The 10,398-nt window shown below is 46.4% G+C and overlaps 2 protein-coding genes across 3 annotated transcripts; one reads left to right on the top strand and one right to left on the bottom strand.

The window, feature by feature from the left end:
• Nucleotides 1-2,380: 2,380 nt before the first annotated feature.
• Nucleotides 2,381-9,510, top strand: DDX5 (DEAD-box helicase 5). 2 transcript variants are annotated; one of them, XM_055726994.1, is made up of 13 exons: nucleotides 2,381-2,532; nucleotides 4,027-4,192; nucleotides 4,323-4,419; nucleotides 4,505-4,638; nucleotides 4,759-4,824; nucleotides 5,252-5,393; nucleotides 5,473-5,633; nucleotides 5,796-5,968; nucleotides 6,161-6,271; nucleotides 6,502-6,563; nucleotides 6,642-6,701; nucleotides 7,952-8,176; nucleotides 8,747-9,510. In XM_055726994.1, the coding sequence occupies exons 1-13, from the start codon at nucleotides 2,525-2,527 to the stop codon at nucleotides 9,127-9,129; spliced, it is 1,788 nt and encodes a 595-aa protein (XP_055582969.1). In that variant the 5' UTR covers nucleotides 2,381-2,524; the 3' UTR covers nucleotides 9,130-9,510. The 2 variants fall into 2 exon arrangements, with proteins under 2 accessions (XP_055582969.1, XP_055582965.1); XM_055726990.1 differs by having other exon boundaries at nucleotides 2,399-2,556.
• On the bottom strand, nucleotides 2,563-3,618 carry LOC129737394 (proline-rich protein HaeIII subfamily 1-like). The gene has a single exon (XM_055727064.1). It carries the CDS (start codon nucleotides 3,177-3,179, stop codon nucleotides 2,625-2,627), a length of 555 nt encoding a protein of 184 aa, XP_055583039.1. The 5' UTR covers nucleotides 3,180-3,618; the 3' UTR covers nucleotides 2,563-2,624.
• Nucleotides 9,511-10,398: the final 888 nt, after the last annotated feature.

Below are 10,398 nucleotides of genomic sequence, written 5' to 3'. Positions count from 1 at the left end.
ATAGCTCTGCAAAACTGGATTTGCTTTGCATATGTTGGCTCAAAGTAAGAAGAGAACATGCGAAAATAGATGTTTAACTTAAAAGGGGTGGAACACAAAAATGAAGTTTTTCAAAGAGGGACTCAAAAGGAGTTGCTTGTAGACTAAATTTGTGCAGGCGAGAGGAAGAGGAGGTTTTTGTTTAGTCTTTTCAACCTTAGCAAGGTTAAATGGCACAGTAGCAGCAACCACTAAGCTATATACAAACAAAAAACCGAAAATAAGCTGTGTTTAGCTAAATGTAATAGGCAAGAACAAGGACAGACAGACAATCTGCAGTTTTCACAGCCTTTGAAAAACCTTTTCCAGACTCATCAGAAGCAGGAAGCCTATAGGGTCAGTAAGTATAGAGCATTAAAAGGAGTATTTTGGGTGAAAAATTTGTAACAAGCTGTATTAAATCAGTAACCCCATATGGGGAAAAAAAAGGGGAGGATCCTCTATCAGAAATTTGCAGGGATAATAAAAACCTAGTCAAATTGAAGTTCTACCAAAAGAACAAATTAACAGTAAGAAAAAGTGATTGATGGAGGTGGTATTCCACATTGCTGAGAGGGGAACAGCTGAGGCTATTCATGAACAAAAGATAAGCCTAATTTAGTTGTTACTTTTGAGGAAGCGATCTTGGAAACATGCAGCACTACTCTTTGAAAACCTTGATCCATTCTTGGCAACAATAAAAAAAAAAAAGGAAAAAACTTTAGGAAAGAAGATACAACATCAAAAGCATTATGCCTTCATTATGCAAATCTGTATGGGACTCAGATCTTGGATTCTGTGCATTTCTTGTTAAAGAGAAAATGGCAAGGATATTCAGAAGCATGGAATTGCTTTTGAAGGAAAAAGAATTAGATACACTGCAGCCTTAGTTTACAAAGGAGGTGGCTCAGAAGATATTAACGTCTGCAAAGGGTATAAATGAATAGAAAATTGTTACTCACCCTTTCTAATAACTCATTTTGTTTCCTGTCTCTTGTTCTTACTAAGCAGTGTGTTGAAAATGAAAGGAAATGTTTTTCAGGTAGCGTACAATGAAAAGCATGAAACACATTGTCACGGTATCTTAGATGCTAACAGCATAAATAGAACAAAAATGGGAAGAAATGGCCATCAAATACAGTTATTTTTGCCTCAGAAAAGCCTTAAAGCACGGATTGCTAAAAGGTGGGAGGATATAAACGGAGACTGTTGTTACAGCACTTCTCCTTCCTTACTTTTTCATTTGCCACTGCTTGAAACGGGTGGTCTGGCAATATGGCTGCTTGTTTATGTTTCAAGTGTGACCTTTTCTTTTGTGTGCTTAGAGCCTCAGGTAGGAAAACATTCAAGTCATTCCACAAGCTAGCGAGGCAGGGCAGATAAGCAACACAATACCCCCTGGAGTATTTGTTTATTATACACGTGTTTTCTAAAGAGCCCTGTCCTGCAGTGCTCTGGTGCGATGCGCTTCTTGTGACCTTTGATTTGCTTTGCTAGCCCTCTTGTATAATTTTAAAAGATAAAAATAGTAACTGCTTTCAAACCATGTATTTAATATTTATAAAAGGCAGTGGGTAACAGTCTAGAAGCACTGCTCAAAGTAGCATTTAGTAATCTGCCTCCTGTTATGATTGCATCCAACCTGTTGTCCTAGGGACCTGCACATGTAACTCCTTTGGTCTCCCGAAAAGCCCTGGTAGGCACGCAGGCCAATCTGCCAGCCCCTCAGGTATCAGTTATTAGTTACCAAGTGGTAACTTCACTTGAGCCTGGGTTTTGTGTGTGGGAGCACTGGCAGGAGGCTTTTCCCAGGAACAGCTCACACGGCCACAGGTCAGTACGAGGCTCCGAGCTCGGGGAGCGCCACGGTGAGCGGCCAGGTTAGCTCCCCGCCAGGCCCGTCCAGGCCCGAGCAGAAGCCCGCTGCTGCAGGCCAAGCCGCGGGGGGCTCCCCGGACACACCGGGAGACAGCGAGGCGCCGGGCTGTGTTTATCGGAGGCCAGGAGGAGATCTCCACGGCCGCGCAGAGGCAGAGGCCTGCCGCGGTGGCCCTGGCGGCGCGCTAGGCCGCGTTCCGCTGCCCGGCCGGTGGCTCTGCGCAGGCGCGGCCGCTCGCGCCCTGTCTTGCGGGGTGGGGGGGCCACGGGCCCCCGCGGGGGGGGCGCAGGGGGCAGTGACGGCGGCGGAGGCCACGCCCCGGGGAGGAGCGGAACTTCCGGCCGCGAGCGCAGAAGCCGATCGGTCAGCCGCGCCGCGGCCACGCCCACGCAGGAGGGGGCGGGCCCTCCAGCCCGTTTGGGCCGCTTACATAACAGAAGGGGCGGGCTCTGCGCCTGCGTCACCCACCGGTTCCCAGCAGCCCCCGCGGCCCCCCTTATATAACCGGCATCCGGGCGGTGAGGCGCTCTACATTTAGTAGCCCCCACCAACGGCGTCGGATCCTGTGCTACCTTTCGCCACCCACTTTAAGTGACCGGGATCGTCTCGCCCACCGCCACCATCGCCATGCCCGGGTATTCCAGCGACAGGGACAGAGGGTGAGTCCGGGGGCCCGGCCGGCGCTAGCCGCCGCCAGCGTCCGGACTCTTAGACCGACTGTGGGGTTCTAGTGGTTGGTTTTTAGCCGTTTAAGATGGCGGCGAGCCGCGGGGGTCGGGCCCCGGCGCCCTTCTCCTCGGCTCCCTTTGCCTCGGAGCCTCCGGAGCTTCGCGAGGGGAGGCCGAGGGGGGGGAAGTTGCTTGAGGCGCCCTTGGCGGCGGCCGCCGTGCGTGGGCGGCCGCGTGAGCTGGGACGGGGCAGGAGCCATCCGCCTCGACGCAGCCTCCGCTGGTGCGTGGCCGCTTCCGAAGGGCGCGGCGGGGTTGTTTCTGCGGGGAAAAGGGACTCGCACCCCCCGGGGACATACCGCCGGGTGTGGATGGCTCACGCAGCGCTCAGCGCCCCCCTCAGCGGGGGTAGGCTGGGCAGCGGCGGGCTGGCAGCAGGTTTGTGGGTCAGTGGGTTGGCCGGGCGCTCCGTCGATGGCGGAGCCCTGGGGAGGCTCGGTAGGGCGGTTCCCCCCCCCGCCCCCCAGGCACGGCGGCTCCGGCCGCTGCTGGCAGAAGCCGGCCGGCTCCCGCTTTGTGTTGTGTAAGCGGATGTTAATGGCCGGCCCCGCCATGCGGTGACTGAGGGGAAATCAAAATGCCGGCTGCTGCTGCTGCTGCCTTTGTTCCTCCTCCTCCTCCCCCCGCCCAGCTCCGGCTCTAAAATGGCAGCGGCTGGAAAATGTGGCGTAGACAGAAATGAGAGACAAAGGAAACAGCGCTGGCAGGAAGCAGCGGCCACTCTGGGAGCGCGGTGCTGTGCCGGGCAGGCTGGCTCCCGGCGCCTTGCCGGCCGGGCGGGGGCTGGCGGGGGGGAGGGAGCCCCCTGCCCGCATCCAGCTTAGCGGGGCCCCGCGCGGCTCAGCGCCGCTTCCCGCAGCGCCGCGGGGCAGCCGGGACGGGGCTTCGGGCTCAGCCCGTTCTGAACGGGGGGAGCGAACCTCGAATGCTCGTGTGAAACGCACGGCCTCGGAAAACGTCGTCAGCGGGGGAAGGCTGGCTTGCACGATACGAGATAAACGGTGTGTGGGAAAGTTATCCCAAGGTTTTCGAACTGCCCTTGCCCGCTTTCTGCACAAACACGCAATGGGAGTGTCAGTTGGGTGGGAAACCATTTTGATTGTGGGATAATACGAAGGTTTTAATGTCTTCGCCTGTGTTGTAACTTGCCCATGGGCCCTCCGGTTCCATTTCAAGAAAACTGCAAAGATAAATGTTACCTTAGTTTCTGAATACAAATTTTAGCTAGGCAGACTATGGCATTGGCAACTTAACATATGTTTTTTTGGAAGTTTTGATATCCTGTAGGGTGGGGTTTATACATCTGACTTTTTACAGGATGTACTGCAAGGATAGCGGTGAAGTTGTGTAAGAAAAGGACCAAAACAATTCTCTGGAATTCTGTTCTGTGACCTTGTCTAGGTTTGGAGCCCCACGTTTTGGAGGAAGTAGAGGTGGACCTCTCTCTGGGAAGAAATTTGGAAACCCTGGGGAAAAACTCACAAAAAAGAAATGGAATTTAGATGAGCTGCCCAAATTCGAGAAGAACTTCTATCAAGAACATCCTGATGTAGTTAGACGTACTGTGGTATGTTTCCTATCTAACCAGTGTAAAAAGGAAACAGCTGAGCGCAAATGTGCTAATGGTTTGGATGGGGTAACTTAAAGGACAGCTTTGGTATCAAAGCTTATTTCAAATAATGGTTTTTGTCTTGCAGCAAGAAGTTGAACAGTACAGATCAAGCAAAGAAGTCACAGTTAGGGGCCATAACTGTCCAAAACCAATCATAAACTTCTATGAAGCTAACTTTCCTGGTAAGTGAAGACTAACTAGCATACTGGTCAGTCTTCCAGGTTTAATTAAGGCAAAGCCTAAGTTAATTTCAATTTTCTCTTCAAGCAAATGTTATGGAAGTAATCCAGAGGCAGAACTTCACTGAACCAACTGCTATTCAGGCACAAGGTTGGCCTGTTGCATTGAGTGGATTGGATATGGTTGGAGTGGCACAGACTGGATCAGGGAAAACACTGTCTGTAAGTTTTGACTGTAGCCTGGAATACTGCTGGATTTCAGCAGTGAAGGTACAGCCTGGCTTAGTGCAGGCTGAACACTTCTGGAAAGAGATTGTAATGAGACTTATTTTTTCCAAACAGTACTTACTGCCTGCTATTGTGCATATAAATCATCAGCCATTCCTGGAGCGAGGAGATGGACCTATTGTGAGTATTGTAAATGAAAGGAGATCTTAATTTCTGGAGAATGCAATTGGTTTTTGAGTCAGATTGTCTATGATCATAAGAGTGCATAGCTGTATTGTGTTTCTCTGTATGACTAAAATGGTTCCCTGTTTTGTTAGTCTCCCAAGAATATTCTGTAAGCTCTGATTGGATTGTCATTACAATTGTCCCATTTTGGGAACTGCTATTCTCTGGAAGCTAGTGACTTTAAGCTATCTTGGCACACAGCATAGGCTGGTGTTTGGGAACTTGGATGCTAGGTAACTTCGTTTGCTTGTTTGGGTGACCTAAATCCACTTCAGTCCTTCTGTTATTGAAGGAATATGTGACAACCTTTCCTTTCAAAACTAGGGTTGAACTAGGAGCTTCAAATAAGTATTGAACTGAAAGCTGGGCATTTTATTTCTAGTGTCTCGTGCTGGCACCAACTCGTGAACTGGCTCAGCAAGTGCAGCAGGTAGCTGCTGAGTATAGCAGAGCATGCCGTTTGAAGTCTACTTGTATTTATGGAGGTGCTCCAAAGGGACCACAAATTCGTGACTTAGAAAGAGGTATGGATAAGCTTTGATGCCCTTCTGTGTAAGGCAATGTGAAAGCTACTTAGGCTGACTTTACTGCTTGGTTTTTTAGGTGTGGAAATCTGCATTGCAACACCTGGAAGACTTATTGACTTCTTAGAAGCTGGAAAGACCAATCTCAGGAGGTGTACTTACCTTGTCCTTGATGAAGCTGACAGAATGCTTGACATGGGATTTGAACCTCAGATCAGAAAAATTGTGGATCAGATAAGAGTGAGTATAAATGATTCATGCATTTATTGCTGTTGTGCTTGTTAAAGTGTAGTGCCCATTAACTTTTTCAGGCTTGCTTGGGTAGATACCTTTTTTTTGTTGGGTGTTTGGCTTGGCTATATATTCCTTTTGTTACTGTGCTGACCTGGTCTCCTTCTCCAGCCTGACAGGCAGACTCTGATGTGGAGTGCCACATGGCCAAAGGAAGTAAGGCAGCTGGCTGAAGACTTCTTGAAAGAATATGTACACATTAACATCGGTGCATTAGAACTAAGTGCAAACCACAACATTCTTCAGATTGTGGATGTGTGTCATGATGTAGAGAAAGATGACAAGTAAGTAGTCAGCAGGGGCAAAGCAATCTGTGTTCAGTGGCTAGTTTTTAGTTCATGAACTGTGAAACGAATTTGTCCTGATGGATTTTTTTGACACCCATCAGACCACTACAAGTATAAATTTGGGCTGCTTAAACTTGCACGGTACAGTACAAACTAATCCCAGCTTTAATAATAATCTTTCCTTAATAGGCTTATTCGTTTGATGGAAGAAATAATGAGTGAGAAAGAAAACAAAACAATTGTTTTTGTGGAAACTAAAAGACGGTGTGATGATCTCACCAGGAAAATGAGGAGAGATGGGTGAGTGATAGCTGGAACTTCAGTGAGCCACCCCAGCAGTCTGAGCATGCTCCTGATTATTCGTGACCATTTAACTGTGGTGTCAAAACTGTAAAATGGTGATACTAGGTGTCAGTTAAAATACTAAAAGTAACTCTAGAAGCTAATTGGAATTGGTCAGTAGCCCTGTCTTTGACTAATTGAAACTACTGGAGGAATGGTCTTGGGTCAGTGAAGTTCTGTGTTTTCAGGTGGCCAGCAATGGGTATTCATGGTGACAAAAGTCAGCAGGAGCGTGACTGGGTTCTAAATGGTGAGTGTTTTGGCAATTTTGTCAAGGGTATGCTCGGTGTTGCTTAATGAAGAGACTGATGAGCTGTTTCTGTCACAGAATTCAAACATGGAAAAGCACCAATCCTGATTGCTACAGATGTTGCATCCAGAGGTCTAGGTTAGTACAACTCGTAATGCCAGTTGCCCAAAGCTATTTAAAGAAAGTCTATTGCTTTCTTTAACCTCTGCATTTTTCTAAGTTTTCTTCACATAAAGGTGCAGTCTTTGTGGCAAGGCCTAGGCATGACAATCGGAGGACTCGAGGGGGATGGAGGACTAGTGGAAGTGATCGGCTGGCTGCTTCCAGTCAAATAGAGAGGTGAAAGCTGAGAGCATTGTGTGCCAGTAATCTTCAAAAGGCAAAGATCATCCTTTAAACTACTACCCCATAAACTGTTCTCTCATGAAATAAGCAGTTTCATTCACAGTTCACTTTGCCCTGGTATTTCTCTTCTCTCCATGCTTTGCATGATTTGCCATGGTGCAGTACTGTTAGTTTTGTGCATACTGTCTGCTGTGATCTGTGGGTCTTTGAATTTCAGTGAGTTTGCTGAAATGTCGAAGAATATAATTTCAAACTTCAATGTTCAATGAAATTTTTTTCAACCATGAAATGGAGAGAGCAGCTTTAAAATGTACTAAGCCTTGTACAAATTGGTGAGTACTGGCACATGAAATCTGAGAAAAAGCCCACCTCTCACTTTAGCAAGTGGGGCAGGAAAGCAATGGCTTTTCAAATGCCTTTGAAAGTCGAAGTTCCTCCACCTATACATAGTCGTCATGTCGAGACCTGCCAGAGAGAGACACATTCTCAAGTGAACCCTGGCTTCTTGGAAGCGCTTGCCTAGACGAGACACAGTGCATAAAAACAACTTGGTGACTTTGGGGGGACAGGTATGTTTTTCTTGCAGCTGCGGTTCAAAGGTCTTGGCAAGACGAGCAGTGTGGCCCCTTTTTTTTGAGCTTCTAATGAGTGTGTATGTGAAGGACCTTGTATGTTTTTACTCTAAGGTCCTCAAATGAGCACATGAAGAGGCTGCTGTGAGCTTTAGTGGCCCTACTGCAAGAAGCATTCAGATGTCACTTGATGATTTGTAAAGGGGACTCTTGAGTTGGGAATGACAAGCAAATGCATACTCCTTTATGGTAAGGTTTTGGATCACAGGGTGGGTGATGAGACGGGAACAGACGGAGTGTGCATAACTTTCTCTTCCACAATACTCATGCAGAAATGGATGACTCTAACACTGTTCTTTGCAGCCATTATTTCCTTTTAAAGTACTATTGTCTAATGTTTATCTTCGATTTGGCTGTTGTGGTGTGCAAAACTTTGTACCTTGCTTTTTGCCACACTGCAACACTTTACAGATGTGGAAGATGTGAAATTTGTCATCAATTATGACTACCCTAACTCCTCAGAGGACTATATCCACCGAATTGGACGAACTGCCCGCAGTACCAAAACAGGCACAGCATACACATTCTTTACTCCTAACAATATTAAGCAAGTAAATGACCTCATCTCTGTGCTTCGGGAGGCTAATCAAGCCATCAACCCCAAATTGCTTCAGTTGATTGAAGACAGAGGTTCAGGTAAGTACTGTTCTCAACCACAGTGCATACCTTTTGGAGCAAAATGGAAACTCAGATTCCACCTCCAGCATCTCTCCAAAATGGAAGTGGAAGGTGGTTTAAGTACCAGTTTTGGGGACCTGAGAAGGTATTTATTAACACCAGTAGCAAAACCCAACACCCCCTCACCAGAATGCTCCCCGCTGGTGCTGTGGCATGCTTTTGGCTAGTGCTGGCCAAAGGTGCACTTCTGTTTGCCTCACAGTAAAACACTTCAGGGCTCAGTTTTGTGGCTAGGGAAGAGGGATGTAAGCATCCTGCTGGCAAGGTGAAAATGGCTTTTTGCCTTTATGCCACCACTTGTCTTGGAGGGGAGAGTGTGTGACTCTCCTCATAGGTCAGGCAGAATTCCCTATTAAAAGTCTTCACCTGACAAGAGTCCAGTTAGCAACTGGAAAGGATTAGTAGTAGCAGGTTTGCCTTGTTGGGACAGAAAGCTGTTTGGATCTTTTTACTAGCTGAACTCACTTGGCAATATATAAAATGCAGCCTTTTATGATGTATATAACTATGTCTTGTCTTTTTTAATAGGTCGTTCCCGAGGTGATCGACGTGACAGATATTCTGCGGGCAAAAGGGGTGGATTTAGTAGTTTTAGAGAGAGGGAGAACTTTGAGAGAAACTATGGTGCACTAGGAAAGAGAGACTTTGGAGCAAAAACTCAAAACGGGGCCTACAGTGCCCAAAGTTTCAGTAATGGAACTCCTTTTGGAAACGGCTTTGCAGCTGCAGGCATGCAAGCTGGCTTCAGGGCTGGTAACCCTGCCGGAGCTTACCAGAATGGCTATGATCAGCAGTATGGAAGTAACATTGCAAATATGCACAATGGCATGAACCAACAGCAGTATGCATATCCTGCCACTGGTGCTGCTCCTATGATAGGTTACCCAATGCCGACAAGTTATTCTCAATAACTTAGTGTATTTAAATGTCTCAGTTTTTCATAATTGCTCTTTATATTGTGTGTTATCAAAACAGGATAGTTATTTAAGAAATGGGAAATGCAGAAATGACTGCAGTGCAGCAGTAATTATGGTGCACTTTTTCGCTATTTAAGTTGAATATTTCTCTACATTCCTGAAACAATTTTTAGTTTTTTGTACTAGAAAATGCAGACAGTGTTTTCAAAGTAAATGTACAGTGATTTGAAATACAGTTAACAGGAGGCAGTGCATGGCCTTCCAATAAAGATATTTGAAGACCGAATTTTCTTTCAGATGGCAATTTTCTCAACATGTGCACAACTTTACATTAATGGAATGTCAAATGTTTTTATATTAAATTCTAGAAAGGTTTCTCAACTGTGTCTGATTAAACATTTAAGCTTATACAAAAACCAGCCTTGCCTTGATTGGGCTAGATTGCTTAGCATGGCAGGCTCTGCTTTGATGGGGAAGAAAACTAAAGCTGGCTTCTAAGTAACTGTTGGAAACAGTGCTCTTCCTTGTCTCACTAGTGTAGGGCCAGTTTTTGGAGAATACCCACTGGAGTAATGGTATGGCTACAAGTCTTGTGAACCAAAACTGCAGTGGTGTTGCTGATGAGCTGCTACAAGCGTAGGAAGCTTTTTGCAGCACCGTAACTGTCGCCTTCACAGGAGCATATGTGCAGACTAGGCTTGAGTGTAATGTATCTACAGCTGTCAGGCCTTGTGAGTTAGCATGCAGGCTTACTATGAGCTTCAGAGAAATGGGAAGATCTTAGTATTAAAACTTCAAATTATACTAAAACTGGTATTGAGCAGTGATTTCTTTATGGAAGTGGGGGGAGGGAAATGGGCTGTTGACCCATCCACATACTTCACGGCTTTTTTTTTTTTTACTGAAAGTACATGCAAATGACTAGTCTCAAAGCGCAGCCTGTGCTGGGCAGAGCAACAGCATTTTGATGAGATGCATAGCTGGACTAATGTTTGATCCTGGGGTTAAAGTACTTGGCTGCTTTCGAGCATGGTATCCTAAAATTCCAGTTAATGCTGACTTCCAGTTCCTTCCTTTCAGTTGTTTATTGGTAACAATTAGTTGCAAGTTTAACAATGCTCGAACTACAGCTTGATGTATTCAAGGTTGAGTCTGGAAGAATCAAGGCTAAGATTCTAAGTTGTTTTGAACCCAAGTTTGTTCTTTGATGCTTTAGATCTTTTTGGTAGTCCGAGCTTTGCGCTTGGTGATTGTTTACCTCTG

This window comes from Falco cherrug, chromosome 1 (assembly GCF_023634085.1).
Source record: "Falco cherrug isolate bFalChe1 chromosome 1, bFalChe1.pri, whole genome shotgun sequence".
NCBI classification, from domain to species: domain Eukaryota; kingdom Metazoa; phylum Chordata; class Aves; order Falconiformes; family Falconidae; genus Falco; species Falco cherrug.
Note: the sequence above shows the minus strand (reverse complement) of the source record. Positions and strands in the feature narration are given on the sequence as shown.